The sequence below is a fragment of the Oncorhynchus mykiss genome, chromosome 17 (assembly GCF_057628025.1).
Source record: "Oncorhynchus mykiss isolate SJ-2025 chromosome 17, ASM5762802v1, whole genome shotgun sequence".
NCBI classification, from domain to species: Eukaryota; Metazoa; Chordata; class Actinopteri; order Salmoniformes; family Salmonidae; genus Oncorhynchus; species Oncorhynchus mykiss.
Genome location: NC_143038.1, coordinates 17,792,947 through 17,818,807, shown reverse-complemented (window position 1 = coordinate 17,818,807; position 25,861 = coordinate 17,792,947). Strand labels below are relative to the sequence as shown.

Genomic DNA, 25,861 nt, shown 5'->3' with positions numbered 1-25,861 from the left:
GTGTGTGTTTACCGGACCGAACGACAGACATGGCAGAAGTCGCACCAGCACCCGCCGCCGCCGCGCCGGCCAAGGCACCCAAGAAGAAGGCAGCAGCCAAGCCCAAGAAAGCGGGACCCAGCGTAGGCGAGCTCATCGTCAAGGCGGTGTCCGCCTCCAAGGAGAGGAGCGGCGTGTCCCTGGCCGCGCTCAAGAAGTCTCTGGCGGCAGGCGGCTACGACGTGGAGAAGAACAACTCCCGTGTCAAGATCGCCGTCAAGAGCCTCGTCACCAAGGGCACCCTGGTCCAGACTAAGGGCACCGGTGCTTCCGGCTCCTTCAAGCTCAACAAGAAGGCCGTCGAGGCAAAGAAGCCCGCCAAGAAAGCCGCAGCCCCCAAAGCTAAGAAGGTGGCCGCCAAGAAGCCCGCCGCCGCCAAGAAGCCCAAGAAGGTAGCAGCCAAGAAGGCCGTGGCCGCAAAGAAGTCCCCCAAGAAGGCCAAGAAGCCCGCTACACCCAAAAAGGCCGCCAAGAGCCCAAAGAAGGTGAAGAAGCCCGCCGCAGCGGCCAAGAAAGCGGCCAAGAGCCCCAAGAAGGCTACCAAGGCAGCGAAGCCCAAAGCCGCCAAGCCCAAGGCGGCCAAGGCCAAGAAGGCAGCCCCCAAGAAGAAGTAAACCTATTACAAACAGTGTTCTTTCTACTCGACACATGTTGTTACCACAAAAGGCTCTTTTAAGAGCCACCCACCTCTTTCCATAAAAGCGCATGTCATTCCATTCCACCTACCTACCCGTGGTGCAAAAGAAATGAAATGAATGACTTTTACGCACCACATTTTGGAGTGGCTAAATGGCTTTACATTTGTCACTCAAGAGTGCAGCACCCTCACCAGTCAACATTGTTGTGATGTGTTAGAATTGGCATGTCACATTGATCCTGATAATAATAAGCATACATACTATAGTGGGTTGGACAGCAGCCATTTGTATTATGAGCCACTCTCGAATTGATTGATACATGTTTCAGTGATTTGAGTTGTCACTTTGGCGCTCCCGCCAACGTGAAAAAGTAACAAAAGTCGGAGGGAAACAGAGTAGCCTAGCCCTCGTCACTCTGCTGCCTGCCTGCCTGCGGGCGGGTGGGTGGGGGCGGGCTTAGGGCTGACTGCCTGTCTGTCTGTCCCTCCCTCACTCCAATTGGATAAGGCCACACCGGTCCGGTGGCCAATCGATGGCTTTTGTGGCGAGGTATAAGTAAGACTCTCGAGGTGGCCAGCGGCTCATTCAGACTTTCTGTGACATACTGAAGCTACCAATATGAGCGGAAGAGGCAAAACCGGAGGCAAGGCCAGGGCGAAGGCAAAGACACGTTCATCCCGTGCCGGGCTCCAGTTCCCCGTGGGCCGTGTGCACAGGCTGCTGCGTAAAGGCAACTACGCCGAGCGTGTGGGCGCTGGCGCACCAGTGTACCTGGCCGCAGTGCTCGAGTACCTGACTGCTGAGATCCTGGAGTTGGCCGGAAACGCTGCCCGTGACAACAAGAAGACTCGTATCATCCCCCGTCACCTGCAGCTGGCAGTCCGTAACGACGAGGAGCTGAACAAACTGCTTGGCGGCGTGACCATCGCGCAGGGTGGTGTTCTGCCCAACATCCAGGCAGTGCTGCTCCCCAAGAAGACTGAGAAGGCCGTCAAAGCCAAGTAAAATCGCTGGTGCGGCTGCAACTTGACTACTCAACCCCCAAAGGCTCTTTTAAGAGCCAACCACCTAGCTCAACAAAAGCGCAAAGTGTCCTTTCTATGCCTGGCCAATTATTTGGCGTGTTAGATACACACACATATAGACGGCACCGTATCAAGTGCCCACATGAGGCCTAAATGAAGGATAACAACTAGTAGGCTAGAATGAGAGCATTATTGCGCGTCAAGTGTAACGTTGCTCGCGGCCCTAACAAAAGACCCAAGCGCGCCTCGGCGAGGGTGGGGGTTGCATTTTGGGGCGGCACGGAGAGGCCGAGCCTCCCGTCCAATGGGCGGCGGAGGAGGCCTCCGCAACGGGCCAATCAGGGCGGTGCGGAGATGGTGACCAATGAGCAGACGCCGCTGCCGGCTTTATAAACTTCACATAGGCATTTTGAGGCTATACTCCGACTGTGAAAGAAGGAAGCTAGCTAGCGCCATGGCCAGAACCAAGCAAACCGCTCGCAAATCCACCGGTGGCAAAGCACCCAGGAAGCAGCTCGCCACCAAGGCTGCGCGCAAGAGCGCCCCGGCCACCGGCGGCGTGAAGAAGCCTCACCGTTACAGGCCCGGCACCGTGGCTCTTAGAGAGATCCGTCGTTACCAGAAGTCCACTGAGCTGCTGATCCGCAAACTGCCTTTCCAGCGCCTGGTGCGAGAAATTGCCCAGGACTTTAAGACCGACCTGCGCTTCCAGAGTTCCGCAGTGATGGCCCTGCAGGAGGCAAGCGAGGCTTACCTGGTCGGCCTGTTCGAGGACACCAACCTGTGCGCCATCCACGCCAAGAGGGTGACCATCATGCCCAAGGACATCCAGCTGGCCCGTCGTATTCGCGGAGAGCGCGCATAAACGATGACCTGATCTCCAAAATCCCCCAAAGGCTCTTTTAAGAGCCACCTCCATATTTCAGTCAAAAAGGCACAATTGTTCCATTTGTACACGCCCCTTTCCCACCGTGTATGTTCCCTGTTCTCGAGTCACTACAGACCGTGGTTCGATTCCAGGCTGTATCACCACCGGCCGTGATTGTAAATAAGAGTTGGTTCTTAACTGACTTGAGTCGTTTCAATAACGCTCTCTATATGTGATTAGATGTATGCCTAGAGTAGAAGAGGGGGAAAAATACACTAGCAGTAATGAGTGATAGTAATGATATAGGGCAAAAAGTGTCAAAAATGGTCACTATGTAGCTAAGAACAACTGACTTTGAAAGTGCCGCTGATGAGATGGGAAAAGTTTACCGTGGAGCACGGAGGCCATCTAGTGGTTAAACGCTGGTACTGTCAGCGTGTGAGCACGTCATAGTGGCTCCCTATTGGTATTTGATCTTCAGGCCAGCGTTTCCCAAACTCGGTCCTCGGGTCCCCAAGTGGGGCACGTTGTGTTTTTTCGATTCCAATTGCTCTTGGAATGTAACATGCTAGAGTCTGTCTATTCCTTTGTGAAAATGGCCATTCAATGATTTCTGGCCCATGTGACATTCCTCGATGGCCCCAAAAATCCATGTTTTGATCCGATCATTACAACGTTAGCTGTGTGCACCCCATAATTCATGCGACTGACTAAGCTATTGAAAGTAAAATGATATATCTCTGTCCGGCGCAAGTGAAAGGTGGTCGAAAAAAAGTAGAGTAGAGTCGTGTGTCTTTGGCGTGATTTGAAGTCGACTTCTGATGTGGGATTTAGTTCATTTTTCCAAGAAGATTTGCTGAGGAATCGAAACCCCTTGACCAAATGATACGACAAAGTAAAGGCCCTAAATACAGGCTGCCAGTTAAATGCAGCAATGACACGGCTAAAGTGTGTCATCTCAGGACAAAAGAGCAGGAATTGTCTGCTGTTGCATCTTCACTCATGAGACAGGTAATAGCGGAGCTCCGTGGTGCTGAAAAAGACAGCGCCCCTGGCCATTTGCCAAGGCCTATTTCCCGTTGGAGGGATTTTTGACATGCTATAGGCACAGTTCAGTACACCCCTCATCCTGTAATTGGTCCCAGAATCATCCACTTGATTCCCGACCACCAACCGATTGTCGGGGTGCATTGGTGTAAAATGTGGTCGTCGAGATCAAGTTCTATAGGCTACATGGGGTACTGGCATCTGTACCTTTTTTTTTTTTTAGCTACCTACACCAGTAGGGGAGCTTACAGATAAAGAGTGCACTAGGCTAGAGAGAAAAGTACCATTCCGTTTTTCATAAAGTAGGTCAATGTAACTTACTCTCTTTTGATACTTGAGAAACATAGATTCACATGACGTCCAAATCTGCAAGAGACAAAAGCAGCAGAAAATCAGCAGGTGAAGAAAAGGGTTAAGTGAATATGATTTAAGAGCAGTCAAATGAAGTAATAGTGACATAGATTGTAAGAAATGAAATGTACCATGTGAACATTGCATTGTGGCTTTAGAAGAGCATGTATTTGTAGATGAATGACAGATTAGCTTTGGTGACAAAGTAACTGTATAATTTGAGGTACTCTACATGAGCATGTGTTTGCCTATTTGATGATCTGTTGTAGTTAATGTTTGATTTTGAGCACATACTTGTTGTGACAATTGCATCAGGTTGAGGGAGAAATGGTCTGTGTGGCCATTGTGAGTGGCACTTCTGATCCAGCAGGTGGTGTTAAGATCCCTCCCTATGTGGCTTTGAATGATGAGCCAGTGTTGGCAAAATGACTTGTGGTCCAGCGGGTGGCGGTGAAATGCCTCCCTATCTATATGACTTGCCCTATTCCTTTGACATTGTTCACTTGATTGGAGATGATTCCGGTCTTCTTCATGAGCACTCCTGCATGTCTTCCTTCCTGTCTTGCCATGTGGGTTCCACGGAGGTGTGTGTTTTTGTTAGATATCACTGGGCACATTCCTAACGTGGAGGTGGTTTGCATAGCTCATGTCATGTGGATATATAAAGTATTGTATTGTAAGGTATGTTAGTCTACGGACGGTCTGACATTGCTCGTCCATATATTGATGTATTCCAATTGCATTTGGGTGTATTGTGTGGAATGTTGGAACATGGTTAGATCTTACTGTGCTGTTGGAGCTAGTAACACAAGCATTTCCCGACATCTGCTAAACAGGTGTATGTATATCTCTCTAGTCACCCCCAAAACCAATTCTTTCTTTGGCCGCCTCTCCTTCCAGTTCTCTGCTGCCAATGACTGGAACGAACTACAAAAATCTCTGAAACTGGAAACACTTATCTCCCTCACTAGCTTTAAGCACCAACTGTCAGAGCAGCTCACAGATTACTGCACCTGTACATAGCCCACCTATAATTTAGGCCAAACAACTACCTCTTTCCCTACTGTATTTAATGAATTTATTTATTTTGCTCCTTTGCACCCCATTATTTTTATTTCTACTTTGCACATGTCTTCCATTGCAAATGTACCATTCCAGTGTTTTACTTGCTATATTGTATTTACTTTGCCACCATGGGCTTTTTTTGCCTTTACCTCCCTTATCTCACCTCATTTGCTCACATCGTATATAGACTTGTTTATACTGTATTATTGACTGTATGTTTGTTTTACTCCATGTGTAAGTCTGTGTCGTTGTATGTGTCGAACTGCTTTGCTTAATCTTGGCCAGGTCGCAATTGTAAATGAGAACTTGTTCTCAACTTGCCTACCTGGTGAAATAAATAAAAATACAAATTTTAAAAAATGTGTCTATTTGATTAGGATTAGGACTTTTCCTCTATGTGTCGCACTTCCATTTCCACTTTATGTCCCCGTTAGGGAGCTGTCATTTATGCTGCAGGCTAATTACTACCAATGTCATTGTGGTCCAAGTTCAACTCCTAGCCTATAGGGTGTGGTAACAGGCCCTCTGTTATTTGTTGTTGTACTCTGCATGTGAAGTATCTGCACTGTAGCCTATAGAGGAACTAAGCCCTTGATAATAGGGGAACGCAAGCTGTTGAACACAAACTCCCAGTCCTATGATGTTGCTCTGTGAAGGAGGTTAGCTTTTCAGCATTCAATTCCTGGCAGCCTTCTTCGCCCTGGTTGATTTGTGAATGTGAGTGATTCGAGAATGTTTGGCTTGGGTATCCAAGGTGTTTGAGATTGTTGAGGACCAGTGTTCCGAGGGGCTGACTGTGACATCATAAAGCGGAATGTAGTTAGCGTGCTGTTTGAGGGATTCCAATTCAGTCCGTTGCGGCCTTCCAGGCAGTGCAGTTGTGCTTCAAGTGTGCTCTCTGTGTGATGACTTGTTGTGCCTACACGGAGTACAGCTACGAACGGACGTGACATTTGGGGTAAGCCTAAGCCTTTTCGTAACCTTAACCTATTTCTTCTAACTTGCTATGACAAAGTGCTTTGATGACACTAGCTGCATCCCAGCTAGTTGAACGCTTGTCAGTCATTCTCCTAAAAGGCAACCTCTGTTGCTCGATGTACTAAACCGAGGGCCGGCAGCCACTAAGTGCACGTAAGAGACAATTATGGCAACAATAAGTTGTAAGATGATACCTAGTCACATCTGAGATGTGAATCAACTGCACCGATTGGTCAATCGCCAGTATGTGCCCTTGGGCCTCATTTGTCCCCTTTGAAATGACCTGTTGAGATCATTCAATGCAACAGCTGAGGCTCTCTGGCCTATAAAGGATCCACCTCATACCACTATTTCCGTAATATAAGGCTATGTTATTGTTTTTTGAAAAAAGTACCATACAATATTTGCACATCCCTATCACCTCTGTACGCATAGGAAAATGATCCCTTTATTGTGTGTGTGTTGGGTGGGTGTCTGAGGAATGTTTTACTGCGTTTCAGCTTGCAGAGGTATCACCACCCTTCCCATGGCCACCTGGATCCTGTCTAGGGAAGAAAAAGAAGAATGACGTTATTACATGGCCTTCAAGAGCTACATGACTGCTGAGGTGACATTACGGACCCCTTATAGGGTTTGTGGCATTCCTTGTGTATTTGTTTCCCGTATGTTGCACTTTGTTTCTCCTTTGTACTTGTGACACTATTTGAGGTTTTAACGCCTATCTCTATTAGGTGTGACTGGCAACTGCAGTGGGTTGAATCCTACTAGTTCAGTGTTTCCCAACTCCAGGCAGGGGTAGAGTAGCCATTTTTTGTGGTAGCCCTGGAGAGGCACAGCTGATTGAAAGAGTTGAATCAGGTGCAACAACAACAACAAGTAGAACAACACCAATCAATGTGAAGAGTGGGACATCACAGTTGGGCCTTGTGTTCAACATAGCTCAGTATTTGAGTGTGTTTCCCGCGCATGTAAGTAAGTAGCTTTGATTTCTTCTTCCTCCATTGTTCCCTACAACGAACGCCCTGCCCTCCCCTTTGCAGCAGAGGCCAGGCAAAAGCGCGCGCTTTCTGTGCCACTGGCTTCAATCAGGTCCACCAAACGCAGATAATAAGAGCACCCGAGCACCGAAAATTACGTCATTAATTCACTTGAACTCAGCTAGCGAACACACGATGTCTGGAAGAGGTAAAGGCGGCAAGGGACTCGGAAAAGGAGGCGCTAAGCGTCACCGTAAGGTTCTCCGCGATAACATCCAGGGAATCACCAAGCCCGCCATTCGCCGTCTGGCTCGCCGTGGCGGCGTGAAGCGTATCTCCGGGCTGATCTACGAGGAGACCCGCGGTGTCCTGAAGGTGTTCCTTGAGAACGTGATCCGTGACGCCGTCACCTACACCGAGCACGCCAAGAGGAAGACCGTTACGGCCATGGACGTGGTCTACGCTCTGAAACGCCAGGGACGCACCCTGTACGGTTTCGGCGGTTAAACGCACTCTTCTCGGAACGTCAACATCCCGACTTGAACCCAAAGGCTCTTTTAAGAGCCACCCACATCCGCTTCAAAAGGGTCAAATCCATTATCGTAGGAAACCATGAGCCACTCTTGAGTGGACAGGGAGGGAGTATTCGTGACAGGAGGCTATGTTCAGTGCAGGCTTTGCCTACAGTCGTATTAAACCATGAGCCACTCTTGAGTGGACAGGGAGGGAGTGTTCATGACAGGAGGGAGGCTATGTTCAGTGCAGGCTTTGCCTACAGTCGTATTAAACCATGAGCCACTCTTGAGTGGACAGGGAGGGAGTGTTCATGACAGGAGGGAGGCTATGTTCAGTGCAGGCTTTGCGTACAGTCGTATTACGAGACACCCGAAATAAAGGCACCACGGCTGGGAAATCCCCACCAAGTACCAAAAAGGGGAGCCTTATTTTTGGCCATTGTAGGACTTTTTTTGGAAACACACCATTCCCCACCAGTGACAGAGCATAGGCTATGGTCTTTGTTAGGGAAGCAAGCCTCTGAGTGGAAGGCTCTTATGCGCGCTCAGCTCCACTGGGCAAATGGCAGGGGCGCCTATGAGAAAGCAGGGGTGTGTCCACGGCCGGCGAATTAGCTTAGCTTCGTCTTCATAAGAGGGAAAGGGCTCTCCACCCCCTCATTCGTTTGTGAGAAGCAGCGAGACATCAGCATCATGCCCGAGCCAGCAAAGTCCGCGCCCAAGAAGGGCTCCAAGAAAGCCGTCACCAAGACCGCAGGGAAAGGCGGCAAGAAACGCCGAAAGTCGAGGAAGGAGAGCTACGCCATTTACGTGTACAAAGTCCTGAAGCAGGTCCACCCCGATACCGGCATCTCCTCCAAGGCCATGGGAATCATGAACTCGTTCGTGAACGACATCTTCGAGCGTATCGCCGGAGAGTCGTCTCGCCTGGCCCACTACAACAAGCGTTCCACCATCACCTCCAGGGAGATCCAGACCGCAGTGCGCCTGCTGCTCCCCGGAGAGCTGGCCAAGCACGCAGTGTCCGAGGGCACCAAGGCCGTGACCAAGTACACCAGCTCCAAGTAAACAGCCCATTTGGAGTGCTGTAGTAACCCAAAGGCTCTTTTAAGAGCCACCCAACCTGTCAGTGAAAAAAGCAAATCCATATGTGTGTGTGTGTGTGTGGAGGACATGTCAAAAAGGGGGGAGAGGGAATAAATGATGCTGACATGAACAGGGTAGGAATGTGTGCATGGCAGTATAACACAGTGAGTGGGATTCCACTCGTGCTCCGATGACTGGAGCCTGTGTAACAGTATAACTTTAGGCCGAACCAGGGACCCTCTGCACACATCATCAACAACAGTCTCAGAGCAAGTGACGTCACCGATTGAAACTAGCCGTTTCACATCCCTTACACACACCTGTACAAGAGGGAGGAGGAGAGAGAAGAAGAGGCTCCAAATCTCTCTCTCTAGGCCTATATCAGGGCGGACAAGCACATGGGGCGCCAGCCTCCATAGCGCCGGCCGCACAGCCAGACACCAAGACCCACAGACACAAAGACCGGCACGAGTGAGTCACGCTGCGGAGTCAAGCGAGGAAGGACTGCGAGAAGGCCACAAGCCTATCTCTCTCTCTCTCTCTCTCTCTCTCTCTCTCTCTGACACGCTTTTGAAAGAGACACACAGACAGAGAGAGAGACTACCTAGCACAAGAAAACACACAGGCTCCAAATCCAACTAATAAACTCATACTAATAAAACATCACACACACACACACAAAGTGCAAGTAAGCATGTCGTTGGACAGTGTATTATTTCTCGTTTGCCTCCTGGACACATGACGAATACAACGTGAAACTAGTCTCAGCCAGGCCTCACAAGTGCATGTGTTTTAAGGTCCCCAAAAGAGCTCTCCTTTAAAACACCAAGGAGCACATCAGGGGACGCCAAACCATTTGATTCCCTTGCCAGACATCTCGGCTCACTCCACAATCAATGGTGCTCGCAATCGGATGCACTTTTAGGCCATTTAGGAGACAAATAGCACAGGAAAAGCAGTGCGCACCGCTCCACCCGACAGTCGAACGGTGAGGTTTTGAGCGAGTCGCAGCAAAATGCACGGGGCTTCTGCAGCCCACATGACTTTATTCTGAACGGACACAAGTCTGCTCGCTGGGCCGTTCGCTTTTGGGCCAAAAACGCGGCTCCGTCGGTGACTTTTGGCCCGATATTGGCGACCAGAAAACACAAGTGAAAGAGCATTTGGCCAGCCCGGAGAAGCCGAGCTGGGTGGCTTGAGTCTACATGGTTCTCATGTCGCGTTTAAGGCCAGCCCCCTGCACGGTGTGGAGCTTCAATAGCGCAGAGCAGCGTCTACAGCAAAGTACTCCTCCTCACAGACTACCGTAGTGTTGTAAGTGTGTGTGTTTACCGGACCGAACGACAGACATGGCAGAAGTCGCACCAGCACCCGCCGCCGCCGCGCCGGCCAAGGCACCCAAGAAGAAGGCAGCAGCCAAGCCCAAGAAAGCGGGACCCAGCGTAGGCGAGCTCATCGTCAAGGCGGTGTCCGCCTCCAAGGAGAGGAGCGGCGTGTCCCTGGCCGCGCTCAAGAAGTCTCTGGCGGCAGGCGGCTACGACGTGGAGAAGAACAACTCCCGTGTCAAGATCGCCGTCAAGAGCCTCGTCACCAAGGGCACCCTGGTCCAGACTAAGGGCACCGGTGCTTCCGGCTCCTTCAAGCTCAACAAGAAGGCCGTCGAGGCAAAGAAGCCCGCCAAGAAAGCCGCAGCCCCCAAAGCTAAGAAGGTGGCCGCCAAGAAGCCCGCCGCCGCCAAGAAGCCCAAGAAGGTAGCAGCCAAGAAGGCCGTGGCCGCAAAGAAGTCCCCCAAGAAGGCCAAGAAGCCCGCTACACCCAAAAAGGCCGCCAAGAGCCCAAAGAAGGTGAAGAAGCCCGCCGCAGCGGCCAAGAAAGCGGCCAAGAGCCCCAAGAAGGCTACCAAGGCAGCGAAGCCCAAAGCCGCCAAGCCCAAGGCGGCCAAGGCCAAGAAGGCAGCCCCCAAGAAGAAGTAAACCTATTACAAACAGTGTTCTTTCTACTCGACACATGTTGTTACCACAAAAGGCTCTTTTAAGAGCCACCCACCTCTTTCCATAAAAGCGCATGTCATTCCATTCCACCTACCTACCCGTGGTGCAAAAGAAATGAAATGAATGACTTTTACGCACCACATTTTGGAGTGGCTAAATGGCTTTACATTTGTCACTCAAGAGTGCAGCACCCTCACCAGTCAACATTGTTGTGATGTGTTAGAATTGGCATGTCACATTGATCCTGATAATAATAAGCATACATACTATAGTGGGTTGGACAGCAGCCATTTGTATTATGAGCCACTCTCGAATTGATTGATACATGTTTCAGTGATTTGAGTTGTCACTTTGGCGCTCCCGCCAACGTGAAAAAGTAACAAAAGTCGGAGGGAAACAGAGTAGCCTAGCCCTCGTCACTCTGCTGCCTGCCTGCCTGCGGGCGGGTGGGTGGGGGCGGGCTTAGGGCTGACTGCCTGTCTGTCTGTCCCTCCCTCACTCCAATTGGATAAGGCCACACCGGTCCGGTGGCCAATCGATGGCTTTTGTGGCGAGGTATAAGTAAGACTCTCGAGGTGGCCAGCGGCTCATTCAGACTTTCTGTGACATACTGAAGCTACCAATATGAGCGGAAGAGGCAAAACCGGAGGCAAGGCCAGGGCGAAGGCAAAGACACGTTCATCCCGTGCCGGGCTCCAGTTCCCCGTGGGCCGTGTGCACAGGCTGCTGCGTAAAGGCAACTACGCCGAGCGTGTGGGCGCTGGCGCACCAGTGTACCTGGCCGCAGTGCTCGAGTACCTGACTGCTGAGATCCTGGAGTTGGCCGGAAACGCTGCCCGTGACAACAAGAAGACTCGTATCATCCCCCGTCACCTGCAGCTGGCAGTCCGTAACGACGAGGAGCTGAACAAACTGCTTGGCGGCGTGACCATCGCGCAGGGTGGTGTTCTGCCCAACATCCAGGCAGTGCTGCTCCCCAAGAAGACTGAGAAGGCCGTCAAAGCCAAGTAAAATCGCTGGTGCGGCTGCAACTTGACTACTCAACCCCCAAAGGCTCTTTTAAGAGCCAACCACCTAGCTCAACAAAAGCGCAAAGTGTCCTTTCTATGCCTGGCCAATTATTTGGCGTGTTAGATACACACACATATAGACGGCACCGTATCAAGTGCCCACATGAGGCCTAAATGAAGGATAACAACTAGTAGGCTAGAATGAGAGCATTATTGCGCGTCAAGTGTAACGTTGCTCGCGGCCCTAACAAAAGACCCAAGCGCGCCTCGGCGAGGGTGGGGGTTGCATTTTGGGGCGGCACGGAGAGGCCGAGCCTCCCGTCCAATGGGCGGCGGAGGAGGCCTCCGCAACGGGCCAATCAGGGCGGTGCGGAGATGGTGACCAATGAGCAGACGCCGCTGCCGGCTTTATAAACTTCACATAGGCATTTTGAGGCTATACTCCGACTGTGAAAGAAGGAAGCTAGCTAGCGCCATGGCCAGAACCAAGCAAACCGCTCGCAAATCCACCGGTGGCAAAGCACCCAGGAAGCAGCTCGCCACCAAGGCTGCGCGCAAGAGCGCCCCGGCCACCGGCGGCGTGAAGAAGCCTCACCGTTACAGGCCCGGCACCGTGGCTCTTAGAGAGATCCGTCGTTACCAGAAGTCCACTGAGCTGCTGATCCGCAAACTGCCTTTCCAGCGCCTGGTGCGAGAAATTGCCCAGGACTTTAAGACCGACCTGCGCTTCCAGAGTTCCGCAGTGATGGCCCTGCAGGAGGCAAGCGAGGCTTACCTGGTCGGCCTGTTCGAGGACACCAACCTGTGCGCCATCCACGCCAAGAGGGTGACCATCATGCCCAAGGACATCCAGCTGGCCCGTCGTATTCGCGGAGAGCGCGCATAAACGATGACCTGATCTCCAAAATCCCCCAAAGGCTCTTTTAAGAGCCACCTCCATATTTCAGTCAAAAAGGCACAATTGTTCCATTTGTACACGCCCCTTTCCCACCGTGTATGTTCCCTGTTCTCGAGTCACTACAGACCGTGGTTCGATTCCAGGCTGTATCACCACCGGCCGTGATTGTAAATAAGAGTTGGTTCTTAACTGACTTGAGTCGTTTCAATAACGCTCTCTATATGTGATTAGATGTATGCCTAGAGTAGAAGAGGGGGAAAAATACACTAGCAGTAATGAGTGATAGTAATGATATAGGGCAAAAAGTGTCAAAAATGGTCACTATGTAGCTAAGAACAACTGACTTTGAAAGTGCCGCTGATGAGATGGGAAAAGTTTACCGTGGAGCACGGAGGCCATCTAGTGGTTAAACGCTGGTACTGTCAGCGTGTGAGCACGTCATAGTGGCTCCCTATTGGTATTTGATCTTCAGGCCAGCGTTTCCCAAACTCGGTCCTCGGGTCCCCAAGTGGGGCACGTTGTGTTTTTTCGATTCCAATTGCTCTTGGAATGTAACATGCTAGAGTCTGTCTATTCCTTTGTGAAAATGGCCATTCAATGATTTCTGGCCCATGTGACATTCCTCGATGGCCCCAAAAATCCATGTTTTGATCCGATCATTACAACGTTAGCTGTGTGCACCCCATAATTCATGCGACTGACTAAGCTATTGAAAGTAAAATGATATATCTCTGTCCGGCGCAAGTGAAAGGTGGTCGAAAAAAAGTAGAGTAGAGTCGTGTGTCTTTGGCGTGATTTGAAGTCGACTTCTGATGTGGGATTTAGTTCATTTTTCCAAGAAGATTTGCTGAGGAATCGAAACCCCTTGACCAAATGATACGACAAAGTAAAGGCCCTAAATACAGGCTGCCAGTTAAATGCAGCAATGACACGGCTAAAGTGTGTCATCTCAGGACAAAAGAGCAGGAATTGTCTGCTGTTGCATCTTCACTCATGAGACAGGTAATAGCGGAGCTCCGTGGTGCTGAAAAAGACAGCGCCCCTGGCCATTTGCCAAGGCCTATTTCCCGTTGGAGGGATTTTTGACATGCTATAGGCACAGTTCAGTACACCCCTCATCCTGTAATTGGTCCCAGAATCATCCACTTGATTCCCGACCACCAACCGATTGTCGGGGTGCATTGGTGTAAAATGTGGTCGTCGAGATCAAGTTCTATAGGCTACATGGGGTACTGGCATCTGTACCTTTTTTTTTTTTTAGCTACCTACACCAGTAGGGGAGCTTACAGATAAAGAGTGCACTAGGCTAGAGAGAAAAGTACCATTCCGTTTTTCATAAAGTAGGTCAATGTAACTTACTCTCTTTTGATACTTGAGAAACATAGATTCACATGACGTCCAAATCTGCAAGAGACAAAAGCAGCAGAAAATCAGCAGGTGAAGAAAAGGGTTAAGTGAATATGATTTAAGAGCAGTCAAATGAAGTAATAGTGACATAGATTGTAAGAAATGAAATGTACCATGTGAACATTGCATTGTGGCTTTAGAAGAGCATGTATTTGTAGATGAATGACAGATTAGCTTTGGTGACAAAGTAACTGTATAATTTGAGGTACTCTACATGAGCATGTGTTTGCCTATTTGATGATCTGTTGTAGTTAATGTTTGATTTTGAGCACATACTTGTTGTGACAATTGCATCAGGTTGAGGGAGAAATGGTCTGTGTGGCCATTGTGAGTGGCACTTCTGATCCAGCAGGTGGTGTTAAGATCCCTCCCTATGTGGCTTTGAATGATGAGCCAGTGTTGGCAAAATGACTTGTGGTCCAGCGGGTGGCGGTGAAATGCCTCCCTATCTATATGACTTGCCCTATTCCTTTGACATTGTTCACTTGATTGGAGATGATTCCGGTCTTCTTCATGAGCACTCCTGCATGTCTTCCTTCCTGTCTTGCCATGTGGGTTCCACGGAGGTGTGTGTTTTTGTTAGATATCACTGGGCACATTCCTAACGTGGAGGTGGTTTGCATAGCTCATGTCATGTGGATATATAAAGTATTGTATTGTAAGGTATGTTAGTCTACGGACGGTCTGACATTGCTCGTCCATATATTGATGTATTCCAATTGCATTTGGGTGTATTGTGTGGAATGTTGGAACATGGTTAGATCTTACTGTGCTGTTGGAGCTAGTAACACAAGCATTTCCCGACATCTGCTAAACAGGTGTATGTATATCTCTCTAGTCACCCCCAAAACCAATTCTTTCTTTGGCCGCCTCTCCTTCCAGTTCTCTGCTGCCAATGACTGGAACGAACTACAAAAATCTCTGAAACTGGAAACACTTATCTCCCTCACTAGCTTTAAGCACCAACTGTCAGAGCAGCTCACAGATTACTGCACCTGTACATAGCCCACCTATAATTTAGGCCAAACAACTACCTCTTTCCCTACTGTATTTAATGAATTTATTTATTTTGCTCCTTTGCACCCCATTATTTTTATTTCTACTTTGCACATGTCTTCCATTGCAAATGTACCATTCCAGTGTTTTACTTGCTATATTGTATTTACTTTGCCACCATGGGCTTTTTTTGCCTTTACCTCCCTTATCTCACCTCATTTGCTCACATCGTATATAGACTTGTTTATACTGTATTATTGACTGTATGTTTGTTTTACTCCATGTGTAAGTCTGTGTCGTTGTATGTGTCGAACTGCTTTGCTTAATCTTGGCCAGGTCGCAATTGTAAATGAGAACTTGTTCTCAACTTGCCTACCTGGTGAAATAAATAAAAATACAAATTTAAAAAAATGTGTCTATTTGATTAGGATTAGGACTTTTCCTCTATGTGTCGCACTTCCATTTCCACTTTATGTCCCCGTTAGGGAGCTGTCATTTATGCTGCAGGCTAATTACTACCAATGTCATTGTGGTCCAAGTTCAACTCCTAGCCTATAGGGTGTGGTAACAGGCCCTCTGTTATTTGTTGTTGTACTCTGCATGTGAAGTATCTGCACTGTAGCCTATAGAGGAACTAAGCCCTTGATAATAGGGGAACGCAAGCTGTTGAACACAAACTCCCAGTCCTATGATGTTGCTCTGTGAAGGAGGTTAGCTTTTCAGCATTCAATTCCTGGCAGCCTTCTTCGCCCTGGTTGATTTGTGAATGTGAGTGATTCGAGAATGTTTGGCTTGGGTATCCAAGGTGTTTGAGATTGTTGAGGACCAGTGTTCCGAGGGGCTGACTGTGACATCATAAAGCGGAATGTAGTTAGCGTGCTGTTTGAGGGATTCCAATTCAGTCCGTTGCGGCCTTCCAGGCAGTGCAGTTGTGCTTCAAGTGTGCTCTCTGTGTGATGACTTGTTGTGCCTACACGGAGTACAGCTACGAACGGACGTGACATTTGGGGTAAGCCTAAGCCTTTTCGTAACCTTAACCTATTTCTTCTAACTTGCTATGACAAAGTGCTTTGATGACACTAGCTGCATCCCAGCTAGTTGAACGCTTGTCAGTCATTCTCCTAAAAGGCAACCTCTGTTGCTCGATGTACTAAACCGAGGGCCGGCAGCCACTAAGTGCACGTAAGAGACAATTATGGCAACAATAAGTTGTAAGATGATACCTAGTCACATCTGAGATGTGAATCAACTGCACCGATTGGTCAATCGCCAGTATGTGCCCTTGGGCCTCATTTGTCCCCTTTGAAATGACCTGTTGAGATCATTCAATGCAACAGCTGAGGCTCTCTGGCCTATAAAGGATCCACCTCATACCACTATTTCCGTAATATAAGGCTATGTTATTGTTTTTTGAAAAAAGTACCATACAATATTTGCACATCCCTATCACCTCTGTACGCATAGGAAAATGATCCCTTTATTGTGTGTGTGTTGGGTGGGTGTCTGAGGAATGTTTTACTGCGTTTCAGCTTGCAGAGGTATCACCACCCTTCCCATGGCCACCTGGATCCTGTCTAGGGAAGAAAAAGAAGAATGACGTTATTACATGGCCTTCAAGAGCTACATGACTGCTGAGGTGACATTACGGACCCCTTATAGGGTTTGTGGCATTCCTTGTGTATTTGTTTCCCGTATGTTGCACTTTGTTTCTCCTTTGTACTTGTGACACTATTTGAGGTTTTAACGCCTATCTCTATTAGGTGTGACTGGCAACTGCAGTGGGTTGAATCCTACTAGTTCAGTGTTTCCCAACTCCAGGCAGGGGTAGAGTAGCCATTTTTTGTGGTAGCCCTGGAGAGGCACAGCTGATTGAAAGAGTTGAATCAGGTGCAACAACAACAACAAGTAGAACAACACCAATCAATGTGAAGAGTGGGACATCACAGTTGGGCCTTGTGTTCAACATAGCTCAGTATTTGAGTGTGTTTCCCGCGCATGTAAGTAAGTAGCTTTGATTTCTTCTTCCTCCATTGTTCCCTACAACGAACGCCCTGCCCTCCCCTTTGCAGCAGAGGCCAGGCAAAAGCGCGCGCTTTCTGTGCCACTGGCTTCAATCAGGTCCACCAAACGCAGATAATAAGAGCACCCGAGCACCGAAAATTACGTCATTAATTCACTTGAACTCAGCTAGCGAACACACGATGTCTGGAAGAGGTAAAGGCGGCAAGGGACTCGGAAAAGGAGGCGCTAAGCGTCACCGTAAGGTTCTCCGCGATAACATCCAGGGAATCACCAAGCCCGCCATTCGCCGTCTGGCTCGCCGTGGCGGCGTGAAGCGTATCTCCGGGCTGATCTACGAGGAGACCCGCGGTGTCCTGAAGGTGTTCCTTGAGAACGTGATCCGTGACGCCGTCACCTACACCGAGCACGCCAAGAGGAAGACCGTTACGGCCATGGACGTGGTCTACGCTCTGAAACGCCAGGGACGCACCCTGTACGGTTTCGGCGGTTAAACGCACTCTTCTCGGAACGTCAACATCCCGACTTGAACCCAAAGGCTCTTTTAAGAGCCACCCACATCCGCTTCAAAAGGGTCAAATCCATTATCGTAGGAAACCATGAGCCACTCTTGAGTGGACAGGGAGGGAGTATTCGTGACAGGAGGCTATGTTCAGTGCAGGCTTTGCCTACAGTCGTATTAAACCATGAGCCACTCTTGAGTGGACAGGGAGGGAGTGTTCATGACAGGAGGGAGGCTATGTTCAGTGCAGGCTTTGCCTACAGTCGTATTAAACCATGAGCCACTCTTGAGTGGACAGGGAGGGAGTGTTCATGACAGGAGGGAGGCTATGTTCAGTGCAGGCTTTGCGTACAGTCGTATTACGAGACACCCGAAATAAAGGCACCACGGCTGGGAAATCCCCACCAAGTACCAAAAAGGGGAGCCTTATTTTTGGCCATTGTAGGACTTTTTTTGGAAACACACCATTCCCCACCAGTGACAGAGCATAGGCTATGGTCTTTGTTAGGGAAGCAAGCCTCTGAGTGGAAGGCTCTTATGCGCGCTCAGCTCCACTGGGCAAATGGCAGGGGCGCCTATGAGAAAGCAGGGGTGTGTCCACGGCCGGCGAATTAGCTTAGCTTCGTCTTCATAAGAGGGAAAGGGCTCTCCACCCCCTCATTCGTTTGTGAGAAGCAGCGAGACATCAGCATCATGCCCGAGCCAGCAAAGTCCGCGCCCAAGAAGGGCTCCAAGAAAGCCGTCACCAAGACCGCAGGGAAAGGCGGCAAGAAACGCCGAAAGTCGAGGAAGGAGAGCTACGCCATTTACGTGTACAAAGTCCTGAAGCAGGTCCACCCCGATACCGGCATCTCCTCCAAGGCCATGGGAATCATGAACTCGTTCGTGAACGACATCTTCGAGCGTATCGCCGGAGAGTCGTCTCGCCTGGCCCACTACAACAAGCGTTCCACCATCACCTCCAGGGAGATCCAGACCGCAGTGCGCCTGCTGCTCCCCGGAGAGCTGGCCAAGCACGCAGTGTCCGAGGGCACCAAGGCCGTGACCAAGTACACCAGCTCCAAGTAAACAGCCCATTTGGAGTGCTGTAGTAACCCAAAGGCTCTTTTAAGAGCCACCCAACCTGTCAGTGAAAAAAGCAAATCCATATGTGTGTGTGTGTGTGTGGAGGACATGTCAAAAAGGGGGGAGAGGGAATAAATGATGCTGACATGAACAGGGTAGGAATGTGTGCATGGCAGTATAACACAGTGAGTGGGATTCCACTCGTGCTCCGATGACTGGAGCCTGTGTAACAGTATAACTTTAGGCCGAACCAGGGACCCTCTGCACACATCATCAACAACAGTCTCAGAGCAAGTGACGTCACCGATTGAAACTAGCCGTTTCACATCCCTTACACACACCTGTACAAGAGGGAGGAGGAGAGAGAAGAAGAGGCTCCAAATCTCTCTCTCTAGGCCTATATCAGGGCGGACAAGCACATGGGGCGCCAGCCTCCATAGCGCCGGCCGCACAGCCAGACACCAAGACCCACAGACACAAAGACCGGCACGAGTGAGTCACGCTGCGGAGTCAAGCGAGGAAGGACTGCGAGAAGGCCACAAGCCTATCTCTCTCTCTCTCTCTCTCTCTCTCTCTCTCTCTGACACGCTTTTGAAAGAGACACACAGACAGAGAGAGAGACTACCTAGCACAAGAAAACACACAGGCTCCAAATCCAACTAATAAACTCATACTAATAAAACATCACACACACACACACAAAGTGCAAGTAAGCATGTCGTTGGACAGTGTATTATTTCTCGTTTGCCTCCTGGACACATGACGAATACAACGTGAAACTAGTCTCAGCCAGGCCTCACAAGTGCATGTGTTTTAAGGTCCCCAAAAGAGCTCTCCTTTAAAACACCAAGGAGCACATCAGGGGACGCCAAACCATTTGATTCCCTTGCCAGACATCTCGGCTCACTCCACAATCAATGGTGCTCGCAATCGGATGCACTTTTAGGCCATTTAGGAGACAAATAGCACAGGAAAAGCAGTGCGCACCGCTCCACCCGACAGTCGAACGGTGAGGTTTTGAGCGAGTCGCAGCAAAATGCACGGGGCTTCTGCAGCCCACATGACTTTATTCTGAACGGACACAAGTCTGCTCGCTGGGCCGTTCGCTTTTGGGCCAAAAACGCGGCTCCGTCGGTGACTTTTGGCCCGATATTGGCGACCAGAAAACACAAGTGAAAGAGCATTTGGCCAGCCCGGAGAAGCCGAGCTGGGTGGCTTGAGTCTACATGGTTCTCATGTCGCGTTTAAGGCCAGCCCCCTGCACGGTGTGGAGCTTCAATAGCGCAGAGCAGCGTCTACAGCAAAGTACTCCTCCTCACAGACTACCGTAGTGTTGTAAGTGTGTGTGTTTACCGGACCGAACGACAGACATGGCAGAAGTCGCACCAGCACCCGCCGCCGCCGCGCCGGCCAAGGCACCCAAGAAGAAGGCAGCAGCCAAGCCCAAGAAAGCGGGACCCAGCGTAGGCGAGCTCATCGTCAAGGCGGTGTCCGCCTCCAAGGAGAGGAGCGGCGTGTCCCTGGCCGCGCTCAAGAAGTCTCTGGCGGCAGGCGGCTACGACGTGGAGAAGAACAACTCCCGTGTCAAGATCGCCGTCAAGAGCCTCGTCACCAAGGGCACCCTGGTCCAGACTAAGGGCACCGGTGCTTCCGGCTCCTTCAAGCTCAACAAGAAGGCCGTCGAGGCAAAGAAGCCCGCCAAGAAAGCCGCAGCCCCCAAAGCTAAGAAGGTGGCCGCCAAGAAGCCCGCCGCCGCCAAGAAGCCCAAGAAGGTAGCAGCCAAGAAGGCCGTGGCCGCAAAGAAGTCCCCCAAGAAGGCCAAGAAGCCCGCTACACCCAAAAAGGCCGCCAAGAGCCCAAAGAAGGTGAAGAAGCCCGCCGCAGCGGCCAAGAAAGCGGCCAAGAGCCCCAAGAAGGCTACCAAGGCAGCGAAGCCCAAAGCCGCCAAGCCCAAGGCGGCCAAGGCCAAGAAGGCAGCCCCCAAGAAGAAGTAAACCTATTACAAACAGTGTTCTTTCTACTCGACACATGTTGTTACCACAAAAGGCTCTTTTAAGAGCCACCCACCTCTTTCCATAAAAGCGCATGTCATTCCATTCCACCTACCTACCCGTGGTGCAAAAGAAATGAAATGAATGACTTTTACGCACCACATTTTGGAGTGGCTAAATGGCTTTACATTTGTCACTCAAGAGTGCAGCACCCTCACCAGTCAACATTGTTGTGATGTGTTAGAATTGGCATGTCACATTGATCCTGATAATAATAAGCATACATACTATAGTGGGTTGGACAGCAGCCATTTGTATTATGAGCCACTCTCGAATTGATTGATACATGTTTCAGTGATTTGAGTTGTCACTTTGGCGCTCCCGCCAACGTGAAAAAGTAACAAAAGTCGGAGGGAAACAGAGTAGCCTAGCCCTCGTCACTCTGCTGCCTGCCTGCCTGCGGGCGGGTGGGTGGGGGCGGGCTTAGGGCTGACTGCCTGTCTGTCTGTCCCTCCCTCACTCCAATTGGATAAGGCCACACCGGTCCGGTGGCCAATCGATGGCTTTTGTGGCGAGGTATAAGTAAGACTCTCGAGGTGGCCAGCGGCTCATTCAGACTTTCTGTGACATACTGAAGCTACCAATATGAGCGGAAGAGGCAAAACCGGAGGCAAGGCCAGGGCGAAGGCAAAGACACGTTCATCCCGTGCCGGGCTCCAGTTCCCCGTGGGCCGTGTGCACAGGCTGCTGCGTAAAGGCAACTACGCCGAGCGTGTGGGCGCTGGCGCACCAGTGTACCTGGCCGCAGTGCTCGAGTACCTGACTGCTGAGATCCTGGAGTTGGCCGGAAACGCTGCCCGTGACAACAAGAAGACTCGTATCATCCCCCGTCACCTGCAGCTGGCAGTCCGTAACGACGAGGAGCTGAACAAACTGCTTGGCGGCGTGACCATCGCGCAGGGTGGTGTTCTGCCCAACATCCAGGCAGTGCTGCTCCCCAAGAAGACTGAGAAGGCCGTCAAAGCCAAGTAAAATCGCTGGTGCGGCTGCAACTTGACTACTCAACCCCCAAAGGCTCTTTTAAGAGCCAACCACCTAGCTCAACAAAAGCGCAAAGTGTCCTTTCTATGCCTGGCCAATTATTTGGCGTGTTAGATACACACACATATAGACGGCACCGTATCAAGTGCCCACATGAGGCCTAAATGAAGGATAACAACTAGTAGGCTAGAATGAGAGCATTATTGCGCGTCAAGTGTAACGTTGCTCGCGGCCCTAACAAAAGACCCAAGCGCGCCTCGGCGAGGGTGGGGGTTGCATTTTGGGGCGGCACGGAGAGGCCGAGCCTCCCGTCCAATGGGCGGCGGAGGAGGCCTCCGCAACGGGCCAATCAGGGCGGTGCGGAGATGGTGACCAATGAGCAGACGCCGCTGCCGGCTTTATAAACTTCACATAGGCATTTTGAGGCTATACTCCGACTGTGAAAGAAGGAAGCTAGCTAGCGCCATGGCCAGAACCAAGCAAACCGCTCGCAAATCCACCGGTGGCAAAGCACCCAGGAAGCAGCTCGCCACCAAGGCTGCGCGCAAGAGCGCCCCGGCCACCGGCGGCGTGAAGAAGCCTCACCGTTACAGGCCCGGCACCGTGGCTCTTAGAGAGATCCGTCGTTACCAGAAGTCCACTGAGCTGCTGATCCGCAAACTGCCTTTCCAGCGCCTGGTGCGAGAAATTGCCCAGGACTTTAAGACCGACCTGCGCTTCCAGAGTTCCGCAGTGATGGCCCTGCAGGAGGCAAGCGAGGCTTACCTGGTCGGCCTGTTCGAGGACACCAACCTGTGCGCCATCCACGCCAAGAGGGTGACCATCATGCCCAAGGACATCCAGCTGGCCCGTCGTATTCGCGGAGAGCGCGCATAAACGATGACCTGATCTCCAAAATCCCCCAAAGGCTCTTTTAAGAGCCACCTCCATATTTCAGTCAAAAAGGCACAATTGTTCCATTTGTACACGCCCCTTTCCCACCGTGTATGTTCCCTGTTCTCGAGTCACTACAGACCGTGGTTCGATTCCAGGCTGTATCACCACCGGCCGTGATTGTAAATAAGAGTTGGTTCTTAACTGACTTGAGTCGTTTCAATAACGCTCTCTATATGTGATTAGATGTATGCCTAGAGTAGAAGAGGGGGAAAAATACACTAGCAGTAATGAGTGATAGTAATGATATAGGGCAAAAAGTGTCAAAAATGGTCACTATGTAGCTAAGAACAACTGACTTTGAAAGTGCCGCTGATGAGATGGGAAAAGTTTACCGTGGAGCACGGAGGCCATCTAGTGGTTAAACGCTGGTACTGTCAGCGTGTGAGCACGTCATAGTGGCTCCCTATTGGTATTTGATCTTCAGGCCAGCGTTTCCCAAACTCGGTCCTCGGGTCCCCAAGTGGGGCACGTTGTGTTTTTTCGATTCCAATTGCTCTTGGAATGTAACATGCTAGAGTCTGTCTATTCCTTTGTGAAAATGGCCATTCAATGATTTCTGGCCCATGTGACATTCCTCGATGGCCCCAAAAATCCATGTTTTGATCCGATCATTACAACGTTAGCTGTGTGCACCCCATAATTCATGCGACTGACTAAGCTATTGAAAGTAAAATGATATATCTCTGTCCGGCGCAAGTGAAAGGTGGTCGAAAAAAAGTAGAGTAGAGTCGTGTGTCTTTGGCGTGATTTGAAGTCGACTTCTGATGTGGGATTTAGTTCATTTTTCCAAGAAGATTTGCTGAGGAATCGAAACCCCTTGACCAAATGATACGACAAAGTAAAGGCCCTAAATACAGGCTGCCAGTTAAATGCAGCAATGACACGGCTAAAGTGTGTCATCTCAGGACAAAAGAGCAGGAATTGTCTGCTGTTGCATCTTCACTCATGAGACAGGTAATAGCGGAGCTCCGTGGTGCTGAAAAAGACAGCGCCCCTGGCCATTTGCCAAGGCCTATTTCCCGTTGGAGGGATTTTTGACATGCTATAGGCACAGTTCAGTACACCCCTCATCCTGTAATTGGTCCCAGAATCATCCACTTGATTCCCGACCACCAACCGATTGTCGGGGTGCATTGGTGTAAAATGTGGTCGTCGAGATCAAGTTCTATAGGCTACATGGGGTACTGGCATCTGTACCTTTTTTTTTTTTTAGCTACCTACACCAGTAGGGGAGCTTACAGATAAAGAGTGCACTAGGCTAGAGAGAAAAGTACCATTCCGTTTTTCATAAAGTAGGTCAATGTAACTTACTCTCTTTTGATACTTGAGAAACATAGATTCACATGACGTCCAAATCTGCAAGAGACAAAAGCAGCAGAAAATCAGCAGGTGAAGAAAAGGGTTAAGTGAATATGATTTAAGAGCAGTCAAATGAAGTAATAGTGACATAGATTGTAAGAAATGAAATGTACCATGTGAACATTGCATTGTGGCTTTAGAAGAGCATGTATTTGTAGATGAATGACAGATTAGCTTTGGTGACAAAGTAACTGTATAATTTGAGGTACTCTACATGAGCATGTGTTTGCCTATTTGATGATCTGTTGTAGTTAATGTTTGATTTTGAGCACATACTTGTTGTGACAATTGCATCAGGTTGAGGGAGAAATGGTCTGTGTGGCCATTGTGAGTGGCACTTCTGATCCAGCAGGTGGTGTTAAGATCCCTCCCTATGTGGCTTTGAATGATGAGCCAGTGTTGGCAAAATGACTTGTGGTCCAGCGGGTGGCGGTGAAATGCCTCCCTATCTATATGACTTGCCCTATTCCTTTGACATTGTTCACTTGATTGGAGATGATTCCGGTCTTCTTCATGAGCACTCCTGCATGTCTTCCTTCCTGTCTTGCCATGTGGGTTCCACGGAGGTGTGTGTTTTTGTTAGATATCACTGGGCACATTCCTAACGTGGAGGTGGTTTGCATAGCTCATGTCATGTGGATATATAAAGTATTGTATTGTAAGGTATGTTAGTCTACGGACGGTCTGACATTGCTCGTCCATATATTGATGTATTCCAATTGCATTTGGGTGTATTGTGTGGAATGTTGGAACATGGTTAGATCTTACTGTGCTGTTGGAGCTAGTAACACAAGCATTTCCCGACATCTGCTAAACAGGTGTATGTATATCTCTCTAGTCACCCCCAAAACCAATTCTTTCTTTGGCCGCCTCTCCTTCCAGTTCTCTGCTGCCAATGACTGGAACGAACTACAAAAATCTCTGAAACTGGAAACACTTATCTCCCTCACTAGCTTTAAGCACCAACTGTCAGAGCAGCTCACAGATTACTGCACCTGTACATAGCCCACCTATAATTTAGGCCAAACAACTACCTCTTTCCCTACTGTATTTAATGAATTTATTTATTTTGCTCCTTTGCACCCCATTATTTTTATTTCTACTTTGCACATGTCTTCCATTGCAAATGTACCATTCCAGTGTTTTACTTGCTATATTGTATTTACTTTGCCACCATGGGCTTTTTTTGCCTTTACCTCCCTTATCTCACCTCATTTGCTCACATCGTATATAGACTTGTTTATACTGTATTATTGACTGTATGTTTGTTTTACTCCATGTGTAAGTCTGTGTCGTTGTATGTGTCGAACTGCTTTGCTTAATCTTGGCCAGGTCGCAATTGTAAATGAGAACTTGTTCTCAACTTGCCTACCTGGTGAAATAAATAAAAATACAAATTTAAAAAAATGTGTCTATTTGATTAGGATTAGGACTTTTCCTCTATGTGTCGCACTTCCATTTCCACTTTATGTCCCCGTTAGGGAGCTGTCATTTATGCTGCAGGCTAATTACTACCAATGTCATTGTGGTCCAAGTTCAACTCCTAGCCTATAGGGTGTGGTAACAGGCCCTCTGTTATTTGTTGTTGTACTCTGCATGTGAAGTATCTGCACTGTAGCCTATAGAGGAACTAAGCCCTTGATAATAGGGGAACGCAAGCTGTTGAACACAAACTCCCAGTCCTATGATGTTGCTCTGTGAAGGAGGTTAGCTTTTCAGCATTCAATTCCTGGCAGCCTTCTTCGCCCTGGTTGATTTGTGAATGTGAGTGATTCGAGAATGTTTGGCTTGGGTATCCAAGGTGTTTGAGATTGTTGAGGACCAGTGTTCCGAGGGGCTGACTGTGACATCATAAAGCGGAATGTAGTTAGCGTGCTGTTTGAGGGATTCCAATTCAGTCCGTTGCGGCCTTCCAGGCAGTGCAGTTGTGCTTCAAGTGTGCTCTCTGTGTGATGACTTGTTGTGCCTACACGGAGTACAGCTACGAACGGACGTGACATTTGGGGTAAGCCTAAGCCTTTTCGTAACCTTAACCTATTTCTTCTAACTTGCTATGA

At 49.6% G+C, this 25,861-nt stretch overlaps 4 protein-coding genes across 4 annotated transcripts; all 4 read left to right on the top strand.

Annotated features, from left to right (window-relative positions):
• The first annotated feature begins 1,295 nt into the window (after positions 1-1,295).
• LOC118940451 (histone H2A) lies at positions 1,296-1,740 on the top strand. Its single transcript, XM_090204249.1, has one exon. The coding sequence runs from the start codon at positions 1,296-1,298 to the stop codon at positions 1,680-1,682; it is 387 nt and encodes a 128-aa protein (XP_090060375.1). The 3' UTR covers positions 1,683-1,740.
• Positions 1,741-7,150: 5,410 nt separating this feature from the next.
• LOC149975763 (histone H4) lies at positions 7,151-8,719 on the top strand. The gene has a single exon (XM_090204247.1). It carries the CDS (start codon positions 7,184-7,186, stop codon positions 7,493-7,495), a length of 312 nt encoding a protein of 103 aa, XP_090060373.1. The 5' UTR covers positions 7,151-7,183; the 3' UTR covers positions 7,496-8,719.
• A 2,485-nt stretch (positions 8,720-11,204) lies between these two features.
• LOC149975762 (histone H2A) lies at positions 11,205-11,649 on the top strand. The gene has a single exon (XM_090204246.1). The coding sequence runs from the start codon at positions 11,205-11,207 to the stop codon at positions 11,589-11,591; it is 387 nt and encodes a 128-aa protein (XP_090060372.1). The 3' UTR covers positions 11,592-11,649.
• Positions 11,650-21,113: 9,464 nt separating this feature from the next.
• LOC149975761 (histone H2A) lies at positions 21,114-21,558 on the top strand. The gene has a single exon (XM_090204245.1). It carries the CDS (start codon positions 21,114-21,116, stop codon positions 21,498-21,500), a length of 387 nt encoding a protein of 128 aa, XP_090060371.1. The 3' UTR covers positions 21,501-21,558.
• The last annotated feature ends 4,303 nt before the right edge of the window (positions 21,559-25,861 follow it).